The following is a 27,594-nucleotide window of genomic DNA, read 5'->3' as shown; positions in this document are numbered from 1 at the left end:
TAACAAAGTGAATCAGTTATGCATATACATATGTTCCCATATCTCTTCCCTCTTGCATCTCCCTCCCTCCCACCCTCCCAATCCCACCCCTCTAGGAGGTCACAAAGCACAGAGCTAATCTCCCTGTGCTATGCAGCTGCTTCCCACTAGCTATCTGTTTTACATTTGGTAGTGTATATATGTCCATGCCACTCTCTCACTTCGTCCCAGCTTACCCTTCCACCTCCCCGTGTCCTCAAGTCCATTCTCTACTTCTGCGTCTTTATCCCCGTCCTTACCCTAGTTTCTTCAGAACGCTTTTTTTTTTTATTTTTACATTCCATATATAACTGTTAGCATACAGTATTTGTTTTTCTTTTTCTGACTTACTTCACTCTGTATGACAGACTCTAGGTCCATCTACCTCTCTACAAATAACTCAATTTCATTTCTTTTTATGGTGGAGTAATATTCTATTGTATATATGTGCCACATCTTCTTTATCCATTCATCTGTCGATGGAGATGTAGGTTGCTTCCATGTCCTGGCTATTGTAAATTGGGCTGCAGTGAACATTGTGGTACATGACTCCTTTTGAATTATGGTTTGCTCAGGGTTTATGCCCAGTAGTGGGATTGCTGGGTTGTATGGTAGTTCTATTTGTAGTTTTTTTAAGGAACCTCCATACTGTTCTCCATAATAGCTGTATCAATTTACATTCCCACCAACAGAAAGCAATCCCTTTTAAGGCTTTGAATAACACTTGTTCTCGATTTACAAACTAATATACTACCTTAAGTATTTTGTATGGCATGTTAAGCAATGTTAAGAAGTTGAAAAAAATTACATGGAACAGAGTTATCCTATAAAATCCTTATTAGCATGCTTAATACAAAGCCTGTTAGTTCTCCATCACTTAAAAACTGGAAAGTTCACAAAGATGGGTAGAATCTGAGGTGATTTCTGAGTCCTTCTTGTGTCATGGATCCCTTAAGCAGTCTAATGAGTGCTATGGGTCCCTTCTTAAAATAGTCTTTGTAAATATGTAATAAAATGTACATGAAGTTGCAAAGAAAACCAATTGTATTGAAATACAATTATCAAAATATTAAATACATTTGTGGCATACTAATAGGTATGACTCTTTTTTAATGCACTAATTAACAAGATGTAGAAGAGGGTTTAATGGTCATTGTCATTTCCAAATAGTGATGAGTATAAGCCAGGTATGGAGGTATTTGCAGCAGGTATCATGTGATGTAAAACTCTGATTGTTATTTGTGACAAAATCTCAAGGACTGCTAATAATGTTTAATTGCCTAAAATCATAAAGAAAGAAAATGACAGATTTATTTTAGATATTACAGAAAATAAAGATGTAATTTTTTTTCCTATCTAACTTCAGGGACCCCATGAAATCATGAACCTCCTTCCCTTGTCCCTGTGGGGATCAGGCTGAGAGCCTCCCTGAGTTTAGTCCTTTCCTTTTATTTCATAGCAGCTATATAACCTATTATGATTCCATTTCTATTTCTACTTTTGGGAAGCCCAAGGATAAGTTTTTGCTAATTGGTAGTAGCTATTCTTAGCTTATACCGTTTTATTATATTTCCATCTTTTCTCCTAGCCTTCTTTAGACTCTAGACAAAAAATAGGAGAATATGAGTGCTTAGAATGTCCTGAGAGAATAACCAGTTTAACCCACTTCATTTTCATAGGAAGAATGAATGCTCAGACAGGTGCCTTGATGTACTCAAGGTTACACAATCAGTGAAAGAGCTGCACCTAGGACAGTTGTTCAAAATGTAATCCATGTTACACTTGCATCAGAATCACCTGGAAATCTGTATTTTTTAACAGGCTCATCTAGGTGATTCTGATATATACTAAAGTCTGAGAAACAGAGGCCTGAGTTAAGAATGCCTGGTTTTGGAAGTTGGTTCTTTGCAACTAAAGCATGCTGCCTGCTTGATATGTATAAATGAATAGGAGAGAAGATGAATCAAAATCACACAAAAACTGGTAGGCAGTAATCTCAGGTGCCCACATTTAGGGATCAGTTTTTAAGAGAAGAAGAGGTACTCATTCCCGTGCAACTGGAAGGAAGGAGGAAGGATTGCATAATGGAATGTCATGCGTCCTGAGGACCCAGAGGGCAGGGTTATATGAGCACTTCAGCAGTTACACCGGACTTGAAAAGGAAACTAAAAGAATGGAAGACCAGGGCTTCCCTGGTGGCGCAGTGGTTGAGAGTCCGCCTGCCGATGCAGGGGACACGGTTTCGTGCCCCGGTCCGGGAAGGTCCCACATGCCGCGGAGCGGCTGGGCCCGTGAGCCATGGCCGCTGTGCCTGCGCGTCCTTAGTCTGTGCTCCGCAACAGGAGAGGCCACAACAGTGAGAGGCCTGTGTACCGCAAAAAAAAAAAAAAAAAAAAAAAAGAATGGAAGACTGGATGAAATCAAGACTGATAATTGATAAGGCAAGTATGATGGACAGTTGAGGGAGGGAGGGAGAGAGATTGGACTGATGCTGAGGTCATAGTTACCACTAAGACAAGTTGAGTTAAAGAGGACTGGATTTAGGCACTGGGGTCTCCCCAATGCCTGTCTTATCCTCCTTCACATCTTCTCACAACTACCAGAGAGATCTTTATAAAATGCAAATTAGATCATATCCCTCCTCTCCCCATCGAAGCCTTTCCATTACATTTATCTATTTTTATTTACTTTTTAATTGAAGTATAGTTGATGCACAATATTATATGTTACAGGTGTACAATGTAGTGATTCACAGTTTTTAAAGTTTGTACTCCATTTATAGTTGTTATAAAATATTGGCTCTATTCCCTCTGTCATACAATATATCCTTGTAGATTATTTTATACTTAGTAGTTTGTACCTCTCAATTCCCTATCCCTAAATTACCCTTTCCCCCTTCCCTCTCCCCACTGATAACCACTAGTTTGTTCTCTATATCCGTGAGTCTGTTTCTTTTTTGTTATGTTCACCAGTTATTTTTTAGATTCCACATATAAGTGATATCCCTTGCATTTTGAATAACATCTGTACCACGGCTGACCCCTTATCCCTCTTTGGCTACTAACTTCATTTAGCACCACTCTCCCTATTTCCCTTTGTGCATATTGTTCCCCCTCTATAATTCTCTTTCCACCTCCCTTCTTCAAGAGTCTGGCTCTATCTCATCTTTTAGATCTTACCTTGAATGTCACCCTCTCAGAAAGAAGTTCTTATCTATGTAGCTTGGACCTATAATTCTCTTTCTGATAACCCTATTTTTGTCTTAGCACTTGAAATCTTATAATCTATAATCTTACATTTATTTATTTACTTATATACTCATTTCTTATTCCTCTCCCTGGGGAGACAGTAAGCTCCAGAAATGTAGAAACTAGATCATTGTCCACCCAAACCTCATGTGATATCATACTGTAGATACTCAATAAATATTTGTTGAATTTTAAAGCGAGAAGAGAAAGTTCAAGAATAATAGATTGTGATTAGAGGGAGTTGTTTGTGATCCATGAGGTAGAATAATTCAAGGTGGATGAGGAGGCATGAATTGGCCATGTGTTTGGATGCAATGTGATGATCAAAGCATTGGAACTTAGCAGGTCAAAGAGTTATGAGGTAAAGCCATTAAATATTATTATGGTCAACAGCATGTTGGTCATGATAGCATGTCAACCTCTAAGTTTCAAGGGGCTTATATCACATCCAGTTATCAGGGGTCATAGGTCCATAGTCATCCTTACTTGGAGTCTTCTGCTGATACAATTAGTTTATGCTGTCTGTTCTTGCCTGTTAGCTTCTATGCCCAGATCACCACCAGAGATGACTGAAGTCCTGTCAAGCCCTCAGCTATCATGTCCTTTTCTTTGTCCCCTTCTTACAAATTTAGGCATGCCTCAAGTGTCCCAGGGCATCCCTTCAGCCTTACCTGCTTTGATACTTGACTCATCGTTGCTGTTGCCTTTTCTACTGCACTGGTGCTATAGAGATGGGGGGTGGAGGGAGGACTCTCTGATCTCCCAGTGCATATGCTAACAAGCCAGGCACAGGTCTTCTCAGATCTGGGATTGTCCCCAACATATGTAGGTTTTCTGGGACTTGAACTCAGAGCAGGAGAGGGATAATGGAGTCCTTCTCAGAAACTCACAATAAAGGCTATCTGTCTTATTCACCATAATCCATTTCAATCCTGTCCTTTTTCCAGCTGTTAAACTGTATCTCCTTTGGGATGAGGCACACTTGCTTCTATATACAGTTTTCCCAACTCTTTTATTTATGGGATAGATAATATGTCATTGTACTCAACATTCTGAGGATTTTGCAATGCACAGCTCTGATTTTTGCCATAGATTTCAGATGGTATGTAGAAACATAATATTTAAGCCTTTGTGTCTTTTTCTTTTCATGGTAACAAACTTATACTTGGGGAAGTACACATGTATAGATTCCAAGAGTTGGGGCAAAGCACCAGCTAATATGTCAAAATATCAACCTGCCACATGATCTTAAATATGAGGTATGTCTTGGTCTCTCCAAGCTGCTATAAAAAAATACTAGAGACTGGGTGGCTTATGAACAACAGAAAAAAATTTTCTGATAGTTCTGGAGAGTTCTGGAAGTCTAAGATCAGGGTGCCAGCATGATTAGGTTCTGGTGAAGGTCTTCTTGTTGTATCCTCACATGGTGAAAGGGGCTAGGGAGCTCTGTGGGGCCTCCTTCATAAGGTCACTAATCTCATTTATTAGGGCTCCAGCCTCATGACTTTTAAAGCACCTCCCAAAGGCCCTACCTCCTAATACCATCACACTGGGTATTAGTATTTCAAAATATGAATTTGGATGGCACACAAAAATTTAAATCATAGCAAGGGGAAAATGGAGGTAAGCCTTTAACCTGTTACGATTGCAGGTAAATTAAAATGAAAATTAAATTCTAAGTAAGAAGAGCTTGTGGTGGGGTAACTGAGACTGAGGGCATAAAGGCAACTCTTCAAAATACTTTAGGGTTTCAGAAGACACTGAGGAAAGAGTTAGAAGGTAGACTGATGGTGAGGGTGAGAGGAAAAATGGACCAAGATAGAAAGGAATAAATATATGGAGAAAAGTATGAAAAAAAGATTGCAGATTGGAGGAGGATGGTTCTGTCCAGAGTTGGAATTGAAGTTTATAGCAATGAACCAAGGAAAAGGCATTTTCAAAATGATAGGATATGGTATGAAGAATCTTCAAAACATTGACCAAGCAAGCACACAAACAAACAAAAAACAATGGGGCTGGGCTCCATTATTGATTGGATTCTGGTTACAACTGGCAATTTTGTTCAATGGGATTCTGGGTGTTGTTATGACGGTTTCATCCCAGGTGTGCATGTTAGCCGTTGACAAGCTGTACCATTTATTACTGCCTTTAGGTTTTGTAAAAGTGTGGATATTATGTTTCTGCATCATTTTGTTTTGTTTCTCATTTTGATTATTATTGACATATGTTGTCTGTTATGTATCTCTTGAGCAAGTATTTATCCTTAAAACCTTAGAATTGCTATTCTTCTTCAGTTCATAATGGATCATGCATAAAAATACAAGAAGATTGCAGCACTTTACCATGGCTGTTTTTCCCATATTAAGCCCAGTTGGTTTTTAAAGACTAATTTGTGGTCAAATTGATTTTAGCCACTACAGATTACATTAAAGAAGGCAAAGTCCATTTTAATAATCATGTATACTTTTTTTTTTTTTTTTTTTTTGCGGTACTTGGGCCTCTCACTGTTGTGGCCTTTCCTGTTGCGGAGCACAAGCTCCAGATGCGCGGGCTCAGCGGCCATGGCTCACGGGCCCAGCTGCTCTGAGGCATGTGGGATCTTCCCGGACTGGGGCACGAACCCGTGTCCCCTGCATCGGCAGGCAGACTCTCAACCACTGCGCCACCAGAGAAGCCCGATCATGTATACTTTTAAGTGCCTCAAAGGAGCTCTTAAGATTGGCTTACGAGTAATTGAAGTGTTATAAAAGATGATGCCTGTTTTGTGAACTAAAACAGATAACAATATTTAGTATTCTGTATTATTTTTTCCACACATTCATTAATGAATCAATTCCTGTTGATTTATTTCCTCATGGATTGCCCACACAATTATATTAGGGATAAAATAAGAAATGGGAAGAATTATCAAAAGTTGATGAACATAAATATCAAAGAATAGGCTTTTGATAAATTAGCTTCTAAATCCTTCTGAAAACAATCATACCATGCTCAGTATATTCCATAAAATGAGGAGGTCAGGATAATTCCCAGTGCTACACGATGATAAATACCTAGAGGGTCGACTATGATTTGCAACCTCCCAAATTGGCTGATTTGAAGAGTCATCATTTCATCTTAGACACAGGCACATTTTAGTTTCTGGTCCTTATAATACAGTCTAAGATAAACATGACTGTGAGCCCTTAATGGAACCACAGTTGGAAGGATGCCAGTACAAGAATCTGTTTTTAATAGAATATGCATGCAGGCTTCACCATGATGCCTTCTTTTTTTTCAAAATTTTTTTTTTAGATTTTGTTATGCAGGGAAATGTTTATCATATGAGGTTTAAAAAAAATCAACAAACAAAAAACAAGAAAGTGGGGTAGGGATGAAGATATAGCCTTCAGAGTTAGAGGAAATAGATTTGAATCTGAGTTTAAACACCTTGGTGAATTTACTTAAGACTACTAGGGGCTTCCCTGGTGGCGCAGTGGTTGAGAGTCCGCCTGCCGATGCAGGGGACATGGGTTCGTGCCCCGGTCTGGGAAGATCCCACATGCCGTGGAGCGGCTGGGCCTGTGAGCCATGGCCGCTGGGCCTGAGCGTCCGGAGCCTGTGCTCTGCAACAGGAGAGGCCACAACAGTGAGAGGCCCGCATACCGCTAAAAAAAAAAAAAAAAAAAAAAAAAGACTACTGAATCTTAATATCCTCATGTCTAAAAAGGTAGAAACAATACCTTTCTCACTAATTTCTTCTAATATCAAACAGAATAAGTTTGACACTGATCATAAAATTCTTAGAACATCTTGGTTTAATTAAGAAACACTCAAAAATGGCACCTTGGTTGTTGAAGGAGGAGAACAGGGAATGAAGGAGGAAGATGAGAAGAAGAAGAGGAAGACAAAGAAGAAGAGAAAGACTAGAAATATAAGATAATTTAAGTTTGAAAAAATGTGCATATATATGAATAGAAAAATAACTGCAAAAATACAGTTGACACTGGTTGAGTGGTGAGATTATACCTTTTATTTCTTTGTGATATTTTTCTGTATATCTTTTTTTTATAAAGTACATTCACTGGTTTTAAAATCAGAAGGAACCATTTTTAAAACCAATTAAAATTATTTTTTTCTATTTTAAATTTAAGTTTATGTTTAAACCTCCATCTCAAATCTTACAGTCCAAGTTCAATAATAGATTGCTAATGCATTCCCAGTAGTATTTAAATTTAAGAGACTGAGAAAGTTCATTCAACCAGGTGACATATGTTGATAAGTTTTGGTATTCTTTTTTTTTTTTTAAATAGATCTTTATTGGAGTATAATTGCTTCACAATACTGTGTTACTTTCTGTTGTACACCAAAGTGAATCAGCCATATGCATACATATGTCCCCATATCCCCTCCCTCTTGAGCCTCCCTACCATCCTCCCTATCCCATCCCTGTAGATCATCGCAAAGCACCGAGCTGATCTCCCTGTGCTATGCTGCTGCTTCCTACTAGCTAATTATTTTACATTCGGTAGTGTATATATGTCTATGCTACTTTCACTTTGCCGCAGCTTCCCCCTCCCACTCCGTGTCCTCAAGTCCATTCTCTATGTCTACATCTTTATTCCTGCCCTGCAGCTAGGTTCATCAGTACCATTTTTTTTTCTTTTTTTTTAGATTCCATATATATGCGTTAGCATACGGTATTTGTTTTTCTCTTTCTGACTTACTTCACTCTGTGTGACAGACTCTAGGTCCGTCCACCACACTACAGATAACTCAATTTCGTTGTTATTTTTTTATGGCTGAGTAATATTCCATTGTATATATGTGCCACATCTTCTTTATCCATTCATCTGTCGATGGACACTTAGGTTGCTTCCATGTCGTGGATATTGTAAATAGTTCTGCAGTGAACATTGTGGTACATGTCTCTTTTTGAATTATGGTTTTCTCAGGGTATATGCCCGTAGTAGGATTGCTGGGTCATATGGTAGTTCTATTTTTAGTTTTTAAGGAACCTCCATACTGTTCTCCATAGTGGTTGTATCGATTTACATTCCCACCAGCAGTGCAGGAGGGTTCCCTATTCACCACACCCTTTCCAGCATTTATTGTTTCTAGATTTTTTGATAATGGCCATTCTGTCCGGCGTGAGGTGATACCACATTATAGTGTGGATTTGCATTTCTCTAATAATTAGTGATGTTGAGCATCTTTTCATGTGCCTCTTGGGTATTCTTTATTTTTAAAATCTGGTAATTCTTATATTTTTAAGCCAAGATAGTTTGTTTCCTTTTTGCTCAATAGTAGTTTTGGACAGTTGCTGTGTTCATAAAATAAAACATTTTGCACAGCAGTGTTTTATAATGAGGAAATGTTTGGTATTGATAAAAATGAATTACTAAATTAGGCACCTTTTACAGTGAAGTCATGTATTAGTAGAAAAGTCCTGGTATAAAACTTCTATTTAAAGAGCTATTAAACTGTTTTTTCGATTTTTGAAATAAACAGGTGCCTATTAAGATTTTCTAGTTAATGTACAAGACAATTTAAAATTTTTCTCAGAAGCTTTGGGAGGAAAAAGTGTCAAATCTAACTACTTGCCTTGGCTGTTATTCAGCTTAACTTATTTAAAAGTGTATTATTCTCGAGACGCTAACCAAAGGTGACAGTGTAATTCAGAGAGAATTCTTTTGGATTCATTATTTTTATTTTGAAAACATCTGAATGATAAACTGATACAAATTAGAACTTATAATGAAGAAAATTAGATAAACAGGAATTTTTATCTAAAGTGACAGCAGAGTAAAAAATCTATCAAACAGGAGAATGAAACAGTCTTCCTTTTCTTAACTTCTCATAAGATTCAAGTGAACTTCAAATGAGCATGTTGAGCAAGAAACACAATCTTTGTTTTTTTTACAACATATAGCTACCACAAAAGAGTTTAAAAAAACCCTACATTTTATTAAAGATAGTATTGTAAATCTTAAGATTGACACTGTTTTTTTTTTTTTAAATTGCTCCATGAAGCTGAGAATTTTTTAAAATAGGGCTTTGTTGAACTTTTTATTTTTTTTGCAAGATGGAATCGAAGGAGCTCTGTAGAGTATATTGACTGTGCTTTTTTCCAGATCATTCATTGAGTCAAATCTCTACAGATAATGGTTTTTTGTCCATTTTCAACTTCAGCAGTGAAATGTTTTCTAGCTTGGAGTTCTTCTGCACAAAGGGCTCCTTTAAAAATATTCCATAAATAATTTATCAGTCTTTATAATACAGTTTAATTTTTCAGACTTCTTCTCCTCTATAGAAACAAACATTCATATATGAACATGTATCAATTCACTATTGCTATGTAACAAGCTACCTTGAAACTCAGTAGGTTAAAACAACAAGTATTTATTATTCTTTCAGCTCTTCAGATCAGCCAGGAAGTTCTTCAGATCTCTCCTGGGATTATTCATGTGTCTCTAGCTAGCTGTGGTTCGACCAGGTGGCTGTGCTGATCTTGGCTAAGCTCTCCCACATGTCTGGTTGTCAGCCAGTCTGGGGTGACCTTATCTGGGACTAGTGGTGTAACTTGGTTCTGCTTCACATGTCTCGCCTTCCAGTTATCTGGCTAAGGCATGTTCTTATGATGAAGGGGGAGGCATTACCAAGAGAGCAAAAGTGTTCAAGCCTTTGTGAGGCCTACATTTGGAAGTAGAACAACATAACTTCCACTGCATTCTATTGGCCAGACCAAGGCAATGGCCAGTCCAGATTCCAGAGGTAGAGAAGTAGAAACCACCTCCTCGTGAGAGGAGCAGCAAAGTCCTGCTGCAAAGGGCATGGATTCAGGAAAGGATGAAATAGTTGGCCCAGTTGTGTTTAATCTACCACAGATTGTGACCTCTGCTTCTGCAAAAAGAAGTTCCAGTGGAAAGGTAGATAACTGCTTAGAGTTTTAAGGAGCTCATATTTATAATTTAGAGCAGTTGCTCCTGAACTAAATGACTCCCTTGTCAAGTAATATTTCCACACAAGAATAGTTCTCTTGAGTTATTAGGACTCCAAAATTCACCTCTGAACAATGTCTATATTCGCCTTTCCTAAATAAGGTTAACTACCTTAAGACATCGGTCTAAATATTAATGTGAAAAATACGGTAAACACTTCAAAATTACATACCTTGTTCAAAAGAATGAAAACAAATGACCATTAAATATTTGCTCAAGCTCCTTTAGGTTGGCAGACCAAGCCCCCTTTGTTGTGGTGTCTCATACATCTCAAGTCTCATCATCTCCCATCACTCCATATACCCTGTGTTCTAAGACCTGATTTTTCATGGTTTAATGTAATTTAATTTATCCGAATCTTAGCATCTGAAATGTCCCTCTGCTTGGCATTCTTCTCCTCTTTTCACATCTCCTTGTTAATTGCCTATTCAATGTTGTAAATTCAGTTCTAGGATTTCTGCTTCTCTTATCTTCTCAAGTGAAGACGACATCTCTTATTTGTGTTGGCACCATGCTTACAACACCACTATTGATAGGGTTATAATACAGTGCTATACATATCTTTGCTTAACTGCATACATCCTTCATAGATTGTGACTAAAGCTGAAAAAACAATGGCAGTATCTTTTTTACCTTTTATCTTCCCAGTTATTCCCAGTATTGAGCACAATAAAAAGTAGTTGAATAATAGCTGTTACATTTAATTGAATAACTTACTCTCCCTCCTTTGATACACGAGGAAAACAAACAAATTACTAAATCATTTATCCAAATTCACACAGCTGGGAAAAGTTAGAATTGCAATGAAATGAGGGCCTATTTGACCCCAAGTGCTATATTCTTTAACATGTAACTGCATGAATCTCACATGGAAGACTTTCAATAAGTACTTGGCATGTATGAGTGGATCTCTCAAGAAATAACTGCACTAAAAACATGAGTAAAGCTTTTCCTTCTATTTACTATTATTCAATCCTATTCAGTTTTAAGAATTATATTTATTATATGTTGATTTATAGCCTCCTAGGTTTTTAGTGTGGGGGGCAATTGCTTTTGTGTTTTAATTTAATTACATTAAAAAGCCAGATTTTCCATATACCTTTGAGTGAGTTCTGCATGTTAAAAATTTGTTTTAGTCTCTAGAACAATATTTACTGGATTCATCGAGGCATCCCCCTAAAGAGTGATATAACAATAGAAATTTAAGACATTGAAGAATTTTTCTAATGTACATATGTAGAATTATCACTGTTATCACCCTTCAGTTACTAATTCAACGTAAAATTAGAAGCAATTTTGTTTGTAGGTTATATAACTGTATCTGACCTTCAGAAACCTCAGGGGAAAGAAAAGAATAAATTAGTTAAATTATCCTTATTTTATTGAAAGACATTATGAAAATACACAAGTAAAACTTATCTAATACTGACCCTGAAAGGCATTGTCATCAAAGAATGCCAGCTCAAACAGCAGTTACAAAGTAGAGAATGGTTAATAAATCTGGAAATATACCACCTATGTTTGGATTCATATCTACCACTTATTTGCTGTTACTTAGTTCTCTATGTCTCAAGTTGTGTCATCCGTAAAATGGGATTGATTTTAATTGATTGTTATAAGAATTAATTAAAATAGTCCATGTACAGTGCACAGAAATGTGGCTGACTTAAACTAAACACTGAATGTTTATTACGCATGTCATTACAAAATATATGAGGTTGAATCATGTGAAATTGCCAGTTTTCAATCATATTTGACTGCAGAATTTAAAATTTCATATGGTTCAACCTATCAGAAGGGAATAAAGGTATAATGGGGACAGAAGCTCTTATTTAAATATTCCAGCCTATGTGACTTTTTTCCTTTCTGTGTGTTTCCTGTTCCCTTGATTTCACACTGTTTATTGGCAGACCCACCTCATAAGCATGGGAGAAGAGAGAATGAATAGCCCAAGGCTGACTTTCTAGTAGGTAGGGGCAGGGAACGATTAGGAAGAGGCTGTCTTGTCACATAATTGTCCACACACAATTGCACTGCAATGCATTTGAGAAATTTTAAGAATATTAATTTTATAAATAAAATTTACAGTTATTAACTAAAGGCATGTACAGATGTCTTTTGACCATAGAGTCTCATTCCATAGGATCTGAACAAGTCTGAATAGTTCTTTCTCCCTCTGCATTTTGCGGGAAGCTAAGTGCTAATGGTTGGCATTTCTGTAGTGAGTGTGCCCATTGTGTCACAATATTTTCTTTCTTTCTGAAGAATCATAGTGTTATTTAGATGCTTTGAAATGAAGTGCTTCATCTTGCAAACCTTATACTGTACTTCTTCTGTTGCAGAAGCTTTTACTGGGATAGAATATAACCAATCTCCATTCCCCTGCCTGGCTATCTCAAGCTTAAATCTTATACCTTTGTGATTCAATAAAAACTGAATTTAACTTTCATAATTTTAAATTTATAGGGGGTGTTTAAAGGTGATATAACAGAATTAGCTACAATCATGGTTTATAAGGTTTCTACATGTTTTAAAATAGCTATTTGTGAATTATATTAACATTATAACTAGAAATACAAGATAAAAATTACATATAAGTTTACTAATTTTTGTTTCAGGATAACTGGTAATTGAATTAGTACTGATCTATCTAATTTACAGATGAGAAAACACAGGCCTGGGTTAAGAATTCAGTTTTATTACAAACCATATTAAATGTAGACCTGATCAGACAACAAACCGTGCTGACTCTTGGTTAAGCACACATTACTTGGGGTTTTATAATAGACCATTTACAGATAATGACTTGATTTCCATTAACCATTGTTGTGGCTGCTGTTGAAAGTTCTAATGTGCAATCTGGTTGAATCTCTTCTTGTATACGTAATAGTGTAACATACACATTGGGTCCTAGTGACTATGTTTTATAAAGAGTTAGTGCCAAATAACACTTCATATCTGGAGAGACTGTAAAACTATTATATTATCTAACTTAGCTCTTGAGCACTTCTTAGCTCCAAGGAATAACTTGGAATTTTTTAAAACATTATCTTTGCAGCCCAGATTTTAGTGCTATTTGTGGTACATAGAAGTTTTAAAATATTTGATGCTCAGGAACAATGAATAATATATGTTAATTTTCATCTGTTAAAGCCTGCTAAACATTCCAGTACTTTGATACCCCTATTATAGGAGAGAAAGTGTCCCAGTGATACATTTGGGTCTTTAAAACAACATTACCAGAGATAAAAATAATATAGGCAGTTTGGGGAGAAGCACTGGGGCCTTCATTTATTTTCTGACATGGGCATCCCTGACATTGATCCTGTGTATCAAGGGAATTGTTTTCCCTGTCTAGGGTGTTGAATGTCTTTGGTTTATCCCTCTGGGACCACTCTCTGCCCTTCTTTTCCCTGGGAGGCTGACCTCTGTGGATGATATCAGCAGACTCCCTTGCTCTCTGGTTTCCAGTTGGTTTTGGCTCTTGGGAGCATTTACAGGAGATCAGAGGAAGGGAGGAAAGAAATATCAGGGCAGTTATTTACCACAAGATAGCTGCATTCATCACCAAAATATCAAAGCTCATGTCAGGTGACTCTCTCGACTCTCTCTTTGTTCATGGACCAATAACCACTCTCTTTCTCTTTTTTCCTATGTGTCTAGGAGTGATAATTGCAGTTCTCTATTACCAGTTTTGGTGGTTTCTTTATACCCTGCCCTCACCTTTTTAAATTGTTCCCTATTAACTCTCCTCAAGTTAGCCAAGTCCTGCTAGGATCCTGGCACCCTCAAAGGAGAGTCCTACTCTCTATTTCCAGATGATGACATTTAATGAAAGGGGGAAATGGGAAATGTGATTAGGGTTTATGGAGCATTTCCTATGCCAGGAAACATGCTGGACACCGTATATTTATTAACTCGTTTAATCCCCATACCAATACTTTGAAGTTCACCCCTTCTGTTACTTTGAGCCAAAAATTCCAAGGAAATTTTGGAAAATATGGATTATTAGGGTTAAACGTTTGGAATAAATTCATGATGGCTAACATTTATTGAGTAAATCTTAGAGCAAAGTACTATTCCAAATGCATTTAAATCTTCACAGCATCACCACAAGCTAGGTAATACTACATCCTTGTTTTACAGTTGATAAAAGGTAAGACCCAGAGAGATTAAGTTACTTGCTCATATCACACACATGAAATATGGCAGAGCTGGGATTTGAACCAAGGAATTCTGGGGCAGAGAGAATATTCTTACTCATTGTATTGCAGTACTTCCCTGTGCTTTGTAAAACGTATTTCATCACTGCAACTTTTTTGTTCTTTCCAAATTCTCTCTTCCTAAACCATATGTCTTTCAATTATTAGTTTCCTAAAATGAGACACTAAACCAGCCTTATTCTTCTGTTTTTAAGAGATTCCTTTCAAGGCAAAACTAATCTATGGTGTTAAAAGTCAGTAGAGTAGTCATCCTTGAAAGGGCTAGTACACAGAAGGGGGTGTGAGGAAGCTCTGAGGATGCTGATCATATTCTTTTTCACCATGGGGGTGATGATAATATGAATGTCTTCAGTCTGTGAACATTCACTGAGCTAACCTCAATAAAATTATTTTATGAAATACTTTTTACAACCCATGCTTAAGAAAACAATCATCTATGAAAACTGCCTATTTATATTATAGTGGGTTGCATTATTTTTATGGGAGCTGGTCAGCAGGATTTACCAATAAGTTTGGAATCAAATTTGCTCTCCTCTTTGGTGTTTTTCTTGCTCTTGGTGTTTCTAATAGCTAAAGATTCAGAATCACAGAGGGGTATCTTGATTTTCTCAGCAACACGGATGTCCAGAGGCTGACTTTTCTACCACCAGAAGGCCATGTTAAATTATTCCTGTGCTCTTCAAGTTTCTTTTAGTGCAACATGGTATTGATCTCTGTGTATTTACGGGTTAAAAGACTGACACAACTCTGAAGAGTCAGAAACTATTTAAATATTTTTCAATTCATTTCTGTCCCTTTCTCAATTTTTTTACTTCAATTTTTTCACTTTGTTTATGCCAGTTACCAATCAACCTGTCTGAGTTTCTTTTTGAACACTGTCTGTAAAAAAAATAAAGAAATTGATATAAATGTAGAATTTCTTTATATCATCCTGACAATGATCTGGAAGGATTGCTGTCTCATTTTATGGTCCTTTCATCTTGATATTTGGGTTAGCAAGGAAGAATTCAATATGTAAGTGAATGTAAGAAACTGCTAAGTAATACCAAAAGTTCACTTTTTAAAGAAAATATTAGTCAGGAAAGGGATTGAAGATAGAGAGCCACAGGGTCATATGACCCAAGGCACATTTAATGTTTTATGTGTCTTATAAAATAATTTTCATACACTTGAAAAGAAAGCCATTAAAGATAGGGAATTTTTAAAGAAATAATACTGTTTTCATGAAGTAAGTGTCACTTGCAGCAAAAAGGCATAGTAGATGTCTTTCATAGGAGATAAAAAGAGAGGAAAACAGAAGAAGATTTAATGAAAAGTAAGCAAAAGAACAACAAAAAGATAAAGAGCTTGAAGGCTCCGAGTGTTTCCCCTTTGCCATCCACATGTACTAGTATTAGTAATTGAATATGGAAGGACACTTTCCCTCCTTGACTTTCACTCTTACAGGGGTACCAAACTAAGAGAAAACAGAACACATTGTATCTGAGCTCTGTATTTTCTGGTAGATTCAATAATTAAGCATAATTGTATTTATGTCTAATATTTGGCCAAAGAAAAAGAAGCCAAGGAACAGTAGAATAAAACAGAAAAAAGCTTTCTATATTTATTGAGTACCTACTATTTGCCAAGTCTGTACAGCATACCTGCACTGTTTCAGAGGCTTAAGACTGATGTGCTATTATTTCAGTCCCCATTCTGTTGATACTAATGAATCAATTGTTCCTCAGAAAGACTAAGTCACTTGCCAGAGACAATGCAGCTAGTGAATAGGAGACTCGGGTTCGAAAAATCAGCTATTGCTGCCTCAGAAACGTGTGCTACTTTTGCTACATCATACCTAGAGTGCTATGGAATGAGGAGTTGAATCTAGGAAAGAAATGAAAACCATTCCAGAGAAAAGAGAGTTTTTGCTTTCTCTAGGATATTCATAGTCCAGGAGGTATAAGACTAAACACCTGAACATCCATGAAGTTACAGGCTAAATATTGTACATTTCATTGAACATCAATTTAATTAGACCGTAGGAGGGGAATTTTCAATCAAAGTGCTTGAAATTACTTTTAAGTTAAACATGCATTAAGAGAGGAAGACAAAATCTCCATGAATTCTTAACATAAAACATATGCTTTCATAGAAATTTTGAACCTGCAGTCACTATGTACTTTACACTGCCAGGCTCCGGGGTAAATAAATTCAGTCTCGTCTGTTGAAAGTTGCTTTACTGGAACATTTTGAGAGGCACCCTGTTAGAGATTGTGGTGGATATAACAAATATAAGTTGGATTTCAGTTGTGATACTTTAATATATCATTGATTGCATGAGTTTGAAAGTTATATATGATACCGAAAACCGTCTTTTTCTCTATCACCTCACTGCTTTCTAGGTGCCCCAGCTAGATGTGCGCTCTGATTAGTCTGCAGTCCTTCCCTCCCTCTCTATTTTGTTTGATTCCAGTTTAAAAGGGAGAATTATAAAATATCAATACCTCGTCTGTGTATATAAGTTTGTATCAAAGCAAGATCCTGTTTGCCTTCTTGACCTTTGTTTAAGCTCCTTGCCCAAAAGCATAAGCTTTCTAGTCCTCATATCTTGGATGCTAGATGATCCTTATGGCCTTGGGGTTCATGCTTTATTCTTTGCCTCTAGACTTACTCCTTTCCAAGTCCCAGCCCTTCTCCTTGAATGAACATTTTACCGCCCACATCCCTCCTGGTTTGCCAGACTTTATTATCTGTCTATCTATCTGCCTATCTAGATATATATTTTTAATAACAGCAAGTATTTCTGTCAACTAACTATATTTTATTTTCTTCAAAACCTGACACATTTCAGTTTGCAATATTGGTTTTGTCCATAAGTTTAGAAGCTACTCACTTCTCAAATGCATCTGTAAAATTTTGCTCCTGGAAAACAAAACAAAACAAAACAAAATAGCATTTTCAAGGCATTGTTGACCTTCAACCAATTTGAAAATGAAATCTTAATGTTATCCCCCAAATGCCAAGTTATTCCGGGTTATATATGAGTTTCTTGACAGAATTATTATAAAGCCCACATTCATTTTCTTTACTTATTAATAGAAAGCTTTCCTTATTTCATAAGAATGGCACTGTTGTTTTAAGATCTACCTGTACATTATATATACTAAAAGTGCTTTTTAAAAGTTCTAGTATCTTAGTGTTTTGTCATTTCTTTTCCCCTGAAATTTTTAATTAGAACTATTCAAGTAGAATTTCAAAAGAATAACTTATAGTTATCTTTGTCAAAGCACATATGTGGTTTGATTTCCAAAGCCTGGCATGGTGGACTTCTTGCAGGGATCAATGTTATCGTTAATTGAAGCACCTAGGCTCTATCCGGACTTGTCTTGGACATGGCTACCTGGCTGTAGGGAGAGCCTGAATCCTCTGTCTTCAATCTTAGAAGCTTCAGAGATGTCTTTTGCCTGGAAACGAGGACTCTTCTTGAGCTGTGTGAAATATAAAGTTTGTGTGTGATCAAAGGAGTAGATGAGAAGAGCCCAATCACCCAAGGCTAATGTTAGACCCATCACCCGACATTTTGAGGGAAGTATTTCCTGATCCCCAGACTATGGGAATTCCCATGGTTATGTGCTCCTGGGTTCCTTTTACTGCCTCTCTGTAGCATTACCTTTTAGGAATATTTGTGTTCCCTGCTCGACTCAAAGTTCCACAAGGGCTGGGGTCATATCCATCTCATTTACTAGTGCATGCTCTAGCACCTAGCCCAGGTTTATTGGTGCTCAATAAGCATCTGTCATTGATAAAGTAGGGCTTTCTTGATAACTTGGGTGATGAAAGAGTTGTGAATGATTTCATACGAAGGGATTGTAGGCTTTGAACCAGAAAAAGAAGATATTTGGGGGTATGACAGAAGAAATAAAATATTTGAAAGATAATCAAATGGAAGGAGGAAAAGGCCAAGGAAGCAGCTTGATAAAACAGAAAGAACAAGAGCCCCAGGAGTTAGACAGATCTGGGCCAAAATCTTGGTTTTATCATCTTCTTGTTTTGTCTCTTTGTCTCTGTTTCATCTGTAGGACTCTTTGTCTCTGTTTCATCTGTAGGATGAGTATACTAATGCTAACGTCACAAAAATTACAAGATCAATTCATTCAGTGGAGTGTTTCTCATGAATAGTCACTCCAAAAATGTTAGATGTTATTAGTGGCTATTGTTTTCCCTCAGTATAATTCTCAAGTAAAGAAGTGAGAAAAATAGATGAAAAACTTTCACCGACATATTTCAACTTAAATTTAAATCATACCTTTCTAAAATTTGAACCATCCAATATGAGACTGGATCATTCTGAGGCAGCATGTAAAATGTATATGCGCAGAAAGCATGTTTTATGAGTGAAGGATGGTGAACCCTCTATGATTATGCATTCTGTTTCCAAGTACACAAAATGGTTAAATCTTATGTACCCACCCAGGGCAAATTGTTTGTGGTCTTTGTTTCTTTGTGTGTTTACTTTTCCCCAAACAGTGCCCAACTGTCTGATAATTTAAACAATTTTTCTCTCCTTTATAGGATCAGCATTCAAAAAGTTGAGTTAATTAGATCCATTAGACTATAGATCTCCAACTCTTGTTATTGAGAAAAATATTTAAATAGATTTGGCCGAATGATGATTTACTGGTTTTTGTTTTTTACTTGGAGGTTCTCTTTTCATCCATCACCCTTGGCAGATTAAGAATTAGATACATTAAATATTCTTAAACATAGCTTTAAATTTTAAAAGGCGTATTCGTAGAAATGGATCACTGGAAACATGCTTTCTTTAATCGGGTATGTTTCTTATTTCAGTTTGGGAAGCAGCACATAGAAAACCTCTTCAGTGACCTGCAGGATGGGAGACGCCTCCTAGACCTTCTTGAAGGCCTGACAGGGCAAAGACTGGTATGTGACTTACAGTATTTATAAGGAACTTCACATTAACCTCAGAAGAATTCCAGACCAGAAACAAACTCAGCATAGTTTTATGAAATCCAGTAAAATTAATTAATTTACTAATTACTGATTTAAGTAGCAGTACAGGACCTATTCCTGAAAAAAACAGCCTTGCAATATTAATTTTGTTTTGGCATCTTCTATCATATGCAGAACAAGAAGGTGAAATTTTCAGTAATATAATTTATATTATTTAATAGATATTATTCTCTATTATTATTTGGTATCTTTGTTAGTGACTGTCTTTATAAGGCTTTTATACATAATGACCTTTTAAGTTTAACTTTTAACTTTATTTAGTCTTTTGTCTTTTTTTCTTCCAGTTTTATTGAGATATAATTGACATACAGCACTGTACAAGTTTAAGGTGTACACCATAATGATGTGACTTATAAACATCATGAAATGATTATCACAATAAGTTTAGTGAATACCCATCATCTCATATAACATTAAAGAAATAGAAAAAAATCTATTTTTTCTTGTGATGAGAACTCTTAGGATTTAAGAACACTTAATATGAGATATGGAAAATGGGGAGTTGCTGTTCAACAAGTATAAAGTTTCAGTCCTGCAAGATGAATAAATTCCAGAGGCCTGCTGTACAATATTGTGCCTATACTTAACTGCATTGTATTGTGTAGTTAAAATTGTTTTAGGAGGGTAGATCTCATTTTAGGAGTAAATACTTCAGACATCATAATGGTAGACTTTCTAAAACTCCACAACTGAATGAATTAATCCATATATTGTAATACCCTATGCAAATGTTAGTTTACAAATTACAGGACAAGATAAGACTTTTGGGGATTGAAGGTGAGGGTTAGAGAACCAAAGATGATTGAGGTTTTGAGCTTCAGTGACTAAGACAATTAAGGTAATATTGCCAGAAATAGATTCCGTTAAGCCTATTTGGCATTATAGAATTTTGCTAGGCTCAGATCTCTTTTAAACTTTCCTAAAAGGTGTGGGAATTGACTCACTTATCTATCTTACTAGCAAATGTCGTTATGCATGCTGATGTTTCTCTTCGTGGTCATGCAACTGAGGTGTAGAATGAAGGAGAGATGGTAACCAAACTCTTTTGTGAAGAAAAAAAAATTCTATCAGTTTTCTTGAGGAGTGGCTGATTCATGCTATAAAGAGTTTCTTCATGCTATAAGAAACTGATTCATGCTATAAGGAGTTTCTCCATGCTATAAGAAACTCCTATGACAAGGATAATTAAACTGAAGCACTTAAATTCATTATATTAATGCCTCACAACCTGTGATCATTTAAAAGATTCCAATTTAGAAGTGAAATATATCAATTATTCCATTTCTGGTAGATTGTCCTTCTCTCCCCTGGGCAGTCAACGTTGTTTCATTTTGTTTTCAGCCAAAAGAAAAAGGATCCACAAGAGTTCATGCCCTGAACAATGTCAACAAGGCACTACAGGTCTTGCAGAAAAATAATGTAAGTGGAGCCCTGGACAGAGTCTGGATACCATGAGACAGCATGCTTAATGTTTGAGTGAGGGCTTTGGCCCTAAAAACAGAGAAAGCATTTCAAGTTCTCTCATAAGTCAAAGCAGTTACCATTGAGAGCACATGTTCTAGTTCATGTGCATCTGCTAATATGATTCAGGAAGTAAATGCATGCATCCACAGGGGGGCAGGGAATGGTGTGAACCAGACCTGATTGGCCACTTTGTGTTGTTTTTAGATTTTACATAATGCAGTTATATTTGGTGGCCAAATTAAGTCCTGTGGTAAACTCAGCTCCTTACAGCAGTGTTCGTGAAACAAATGGCTTTTAATAGGCTGACTATTATTTTTTTTGTATAAAGTGGGTTCACACATGATGATAAAGTTTGTTTGAATTAAGCCAACATTTATTAGATAACACATCCAAGTATGAAAGTTACACAGAAAACTCAGTATTTCAACTCAGCATAAGAGTTGCAAATTTGTTTTCTATTCTTATGTTTGATTAAGTTTAACTAGAAGAAAATATATGTGTGGTATTAGAAAAAGTCAACAATCGTACGTAAACAAGTGTGTAGATGAAAGGAGTTCTTGTCTCCTCAGGGTGACTTTGAGATTCCTCCCCTCTCTCATGATATTGGAGGCAGCCCTCCTTTCTTATTAACTTCTTACAATCTTTCTAATTAACCAATACATTTACTGGCTTTTTTGGTAACTTCCTAATTACACTACATCTCTCTTTCAAGGATAAATTCAAATAATTGATCATATACTATTAAAATAACCATAATTAGTGATAGATTAGTAATGATGTATACTCCCCCAAATATTGCTCAGCTCATCTAGCAGGGAGAGGACATCATTCTGGAAATGGAAGTGAAAGTTGTGTAGTAATCGGTCAGTTTTATGAAAGGTTACTATCATATTTAACCTATAAAAATTATTTTACAGAAGTGTTATATATTTTTATTATTTTCCTGCAGTGATTAACTCTATATTTGCAAATTTTCTGCAGCAGAATAAGATAATCTATGGAATGTTTGCCTTATTAGCAGTCCTATAGAGCCTTTTTATAAACTTTTTTTTGAAGTATAGTTGATTTCCAATGTCATGTTAACTTCTGCTGTACAGCAAAGTGTTTCACTTATAAATATATATATTTGTTTTCACATTCTTTTCCATTATGGTTTATCACAGAATATTGAATATAGTTCCCTGTGCTATACAGTGGGATCTTGTTTATCCATCCTGTATATACTAGTTTGCACCTGCTAATCCCAAACTCCCAATCTTTCCCTCCTCCAGCCCCATCCCCTTGGCAACAAGTCTGTTCTCTATATCTGTGAGTTTGTTTCTCTTTCGTAGATGTGTTCGTTTGTGTCGTACGTATCTTAGATTCCACATATACGTGATATCATATGGTATTTGTCTTTCTCTTTCTGACTTCACTTAGAATGATAATCTCTAGGTCCACCCATGTTGCTGCAAATGGCAGTATTTCATCCTATAGAACATTTTGAAAGATCAGTAGCATATAAATTAAGAAAACATTTTAACAATATTAGGAACTTAGACAAAGAAAATGTCTTTTTAAATATCAATTCCTTGTATTACAAATACAAATACAAATACAAATACAAATACAAATACAAATCCTTGTATTACAAAATATAAGAGCAAGGAAAACAGCAGAAAACTCAAAGAATTATTAGATTTAATCTAGTTGAAGAAATTGATCTCTTCCAAGCAAGAAAATGTCAAAACATAGGCTGTTAGATCTCCTCTAAAGTAGTGGATTAATGAAACTGTAGTTTTTTTTTTTGATAAGAGTTCTGTTTTTTCACATACTGATTATAGATTATGAATTTTCGGTTTTTTTGTATATATTATAATTATTAATTTTATTATTTTCAATATAGGACCAGAAGAAATTCTGGCAATAAAAAGAAAAACCATAAAATAAAATCCCTGTGACTTTGGGAATAACCATATATTTCTTAGATGTGAAAACAAAGGCATGATGCAAAAACAGAAAAAATTAACTTGAACTTCATTAAAATTATGAGTTGTTCTTATGTTCTGGATATGAGTCCTTTGTTTATTTTATGTATTGCAAATATATTTTCCTTCTCTGTGCATTAAAATTTTAACTCACTTTATCTTTTGATAAAGAGAAGTTCTTCATTGTGATGTAGTTCATTTTTATAAACTTTCACTTTATAATTATGTGTCCTGTTTAAGAAATATTTGTCTGCTGAAAGCCATTATGGTATTACATTTTGCTTTTATCCGTATAAGCTTTATTATTTTACCATTTGAATTTGGATCTATATTTCACCTGAAAATGATTGATTATTGTATATGATATGAGGAATGGGTTAAGATTCAGCTTATTTTTTTCACTTGGAATCTGAACGACAACATCACTTATTAAAAAGAATGTTGCTTGCCCATTGTTCTCTAGTACTAAGTGTGTCATAAAAGATTTTCAGTACATTTGTAGTTTTATTTCTGGACTTAAGTTCACTTCCATTGTTCTGTTTGTCTATACATCATGAGTACCATGCCATGTGGAATACTGCCGTTTTATAATGCATCTCGTTATCTGGTGAACTTTTACCACTTTTTTCTTGTTCAGTATTTTCTTGGCTATATTAGCCCTTTGTATTTCTAGGTTCATTTTACAATCATCTTTTTAATTTCCACATAAACCTTCTTTGGAATATGATCAACATTGAGTTAAATCTATAGATCAGTTTGGGAAGAATTGACATCTTTACACTATTGAGTATATTAGGTGTCTCCTATGATTTTCCTCTATACTTTATTTAATTTTAGGTTTTATAAAATGAGAAAAAGAAATCCAATGGAAAAAATGGACAATGAACTTGAACGGGAACTTCACAAAAGAGGATGTTCAGAAGTTCAAGAATAATATGAAAGTGTGTTTAACCTCAGCAATAATTGGGGAAATTACAATTACAATGAGATACCAATACAAATTCACAAAAATGGTTGAAATTAGACTTATAATGCTAAGTGTAGATGAGGGTATGGAATAACTTGAACTCTCACAACTAACTGGTAGAAATGTAATTCAGACAGCCATTGAAAATAGTTTGGCATTATATACTAAATGTGATAAAAATGTGCATTTCTTGTGACCCAACAATTTCATTCCTTAGCATATAATAGACATACATTTCTATGTTTGCCAAAAAATTCATATATATATAATATTATTTTATATATATGAAAGAGTGTTCATAGTAGCTTCATTTGTAATAGCCAAAATTAGAATGAAAGTAAGCAAATGATAGTGACACACAGTACATAAGATAGATCAATTTCCGGAAAGAGAAAAAAGTGAGACACAAAAGTGTATCTACTGTAATTTCGTTTAATTAATTTTCAAGAATAGGCAGAATGCTTCCATGAGTTTAAAAGTCAGAAGAATGGTTAGATTTTAAAATGCAGGATGAAATCTTCAGAGATGTTGAAGCTTTCCATGTTTTGACCTGGTGGTCGTTATACAGGTGCATTTGCTTTGAGAAAATTTATCAAGCTGTACACTTAAGTATATTTTCTGTATGTAGGCTATCAATTTTTTTAAAAAAAGTTTAATAAGAGGAATGTAGGAAGGGAAAGTAAAACTGGTCTTGCAACCTGCCAAACTCCAAATTATGGCCATATTTATCTATCTGAACATAGACCGTGTATTTTATTATGAAATTGTTTAATAAAATGTGATAAGTGAATATACAAAATTAGAATGTGATTAATGCAATATATGGATCTTTTCTCAGGAGGTTATATTTCTTACTGAAAATAGAAAATCTTGATAAAATTCCAATGTTTTAGCAGGCGAAGACTCTCGAATGAGGGTTAAATTGGACAAGGAAGGAGTCCTTGAAAAGAAAATTTCCACAAAGCTCCCATTTGAGCCAGGGCCCTAATGGGGAATGACATATAATTGAGGTCTCTGTATTAAAGGACAGAATCTCAAGTAAAACATTCTCCAGTGTAAACCAAAACCTTGAGTGAAATAACCTTTACCTGAGCTAGCCCCAGGCCAAAAGACACAGAATACAAATGCTCAAAAGTAAATGTACTATCATTTTATACTTCCCATTATTTTGTAATAAAAGAAAGCAGAAAAGAAATGGAAAGTATTCCAAGGGACATATTTTTTACTCTCTGATTATTAGCATAAAGAATAAACACAGAAAGAGAACGTTCAAGAGCAGGATATTTTCCTAAAAATGGCCTTGGGTATTCTACAGCAGATGACTAAATGATCCTGGGATGAGGTATAAATAAATAAGCATATTAAGTAAAATAGTAGATAGAACTATTTTCCTTTTAAAAATCACAGATTCTCAGAATGAACTAGAGGAGGCATTGATTAGAGATTTTGAGTAGTCATACCTTAAACAGAATAATGTTAGTATTTTTAGATTCAGCGCATTATTTATTGAGTGTCTACTATATGTCAGGTTGTATTCCAAATGGTAGGAACACTGCAGTCAGTGATCAAAACAAATACAATCGTTTATGTCATGGAGTTTAGAGTCAAATACCAGAGGATGTTAAGTATGTATAATGTATGTAGTGATAGCTAAGTGAATGAAGAAGAGACAAATAGACTAGGAGGTTTGGGAAGGCCTTTGGTTAGGTTGTCTTATAGGTGGAGACTGGAAGGAAGTGAAGGAGTGAACCATGGGATTATCTACAGGAAAATGGTCCAGGCAGTGGGATAAAAACACCTAGAGGAGAAAAAGCATTTGGAAATAGGACTCAATAGGTAGAGAGGACTGAGTGTGGAAAAAAATGTAGTAGAGTAGGGGATCAGAGAGGTAGCAGGGTGGTGCTGGGAAGAGGAGAACATGGGGAGCCATGGTTAGGGTTTGAATTTAGTTCTAAGTGAGATGAAAATGACTAAACATAAAAAGGCTATTATAAATTAAATGGGTAATAAAACAAGTTCTTTTAAAAGTCAGAGATAAGAATATTAATGACAAAGAAAAACTTATAAGTATTTGAAAATATCATTTTTATCCAAGAAAGTTGAAATCAATAATTAAAACATAATACAACTTACAGCATAATAGAAATACTGCTAAAACCATAAAGAATAAATGATGGAAATATATTTTTATTCAGAGCCTTTACTTCACCATTGTCAGATTACAACACAGTTAGCAGCAAAGAAAAAAGTTGAGAATACAAATAACATAAACTGTAGATTTAATAGTGATTTTCTACCTATCGACACTCCCAAGCATAGATGATTCTATAAAATCTGTGTGAATTATATATAAACCTTCTCTCCCATAAGGTTAGATTTGCAAGGAAAACAGTAGTTTATAATTTCATTTAAATGAACCAAATCCAAATCTGAGCTCTCAAACAGGCATTCAGAAAATTCTAACTTTGTCATTATTAAGAATGATTTCCCCTATCCCTAGGGAATGGCCAGACATCAGTAGGCCTATGTGGTGCCTTTTATAGGCAGGGGAAAAGCCTTTCATTTTTAGTCCATTGAATTACCCACTGATATAGTCACTATACAAGCCCAAGTCATCTCATGAAGCCATGTGTATCATTAACAGTCCTGAAATGAATCAGAAAGCCTATGCAAAGACAAAGTTGAAAAGACTGTAATAAAAGGAATATATATAGAAATATGGGCAGGATTAAAGGAACCAACGATGAATGGTGAAGCACCAGAGACTAGCCTCAGTTAATAGGCTTTACTACCCCTAAACCTAAAGAGACAAAAGGAGAGAGCTGTTACCTTAAACCAATGAAAGCTCTAACCTTGGGAATGGGTCCACTGGATAGCAAGTGCAACCATAGGTACCTAAAGAATGCAGTTACTCTCAAATCATGGCCTGCTGGAGGAGGTGGGAGATTGATACCTTAGTCTCTCTATTCAGTCCTCTAATAGTCTGCCAGTGCTGCTCATTGGTTGAACCTAACTAGAAGCCAGAGGATAAGAGATCCTGGACGATGGAGCCATCTCATACTAGGTGGGTCATCTCAAACAAAGAAGGTGTGAAGAATGTGGGAGGGGGAGCAATCAGAGAAAACCCAGCCCTTCAGATAGCTCTATTTTTTTTTTTTTTTTTCTTCTGGTCAAAAGAAGACTTGGGAATCTCTACGTTAAGAGCCCTAATGTTGGCCAGGGCCCAACCTTGCTGGGTGTAGCAGGAAGCCATTCACGTTTTTTTTCTTTTTTTAAATATTTATTTATTTATCTATCTATTCTGGCTGCGCTGGGTCCCAGCTGCAGCACGCGGGATCTAGTTCCCTGACCAGGGATCAACCCGGGGCCCCTCACATTGGGAGTGCGGAGTCCTAACCACTGGACCACTAGGGAAGTCTCGGAAGCCATTCATTTTTAAGGCCATACCACCTCCCCCATTTGCTGACAGGGAGTGGAGGTGGTTTCTGGCTAGTTTTGGAACCAGCTGACATTACTCTCCCATGCTTCTGGGGAACACCAGAATAAGAAAAGGAAGATAGACTAAGAGTTATCTCTAACTTCTACCCTGCTATAAAACTTACTATAGACGTAGGCGAAGATAAACATATAAAAAACGTCCTTGGCATATGTACAAATAAAAAATGGATAATATATTAGAATGTAGTGAAAATGTCATTAAACACATAAAAAGAA

General features: G+C 35.8%; 1 protein-coding gene across 2 annotated transcripts in view; it reads left to right on the top strand.

Annotated features, from left to right (window-relative positions):
- The window catches only part of DMD (dystrophin), a gene marked incomplete at its 5' end in the record, with an annotated part of 2,126,456 nt that overhangs the window by 335,531 nt on the left and 1,763,331 nt on the right, over positions 1-27,594 (top strand). For both annotated transcript variants that reach the window (XM_082864911.1, XM_082864910.1), the window contains 2 exons: positions 19,300-19,392; positions 20,824-20,901. In XM_082864911.1, coding sequence (XP_082721037.1) covers positions 19,300-19,392; positions 20,824-20,901 — 171 coding nt within the window. The remainder of the gene's footprint in view (positions 1-19,299; positions 19,393-20,823; positions 20,902-27,594) is intronic.

This window comes from Leucopleurus acutus (assembly GCF_964270905.1).
Source record: "Leucopleurus acutus genome assembly, chromosome: X".
NCBI lineage: Eukaryota > Metazoa > Chordata > Mammalia > Artiodactyla > Delphinidae > Leucopleurus > Leucopleurus acutus.
The sequence above is the reverse complement of the archived record's forward strand: the minus strand, read 5'-3'. Positions and strand labels throughout refer to the sequence as shown.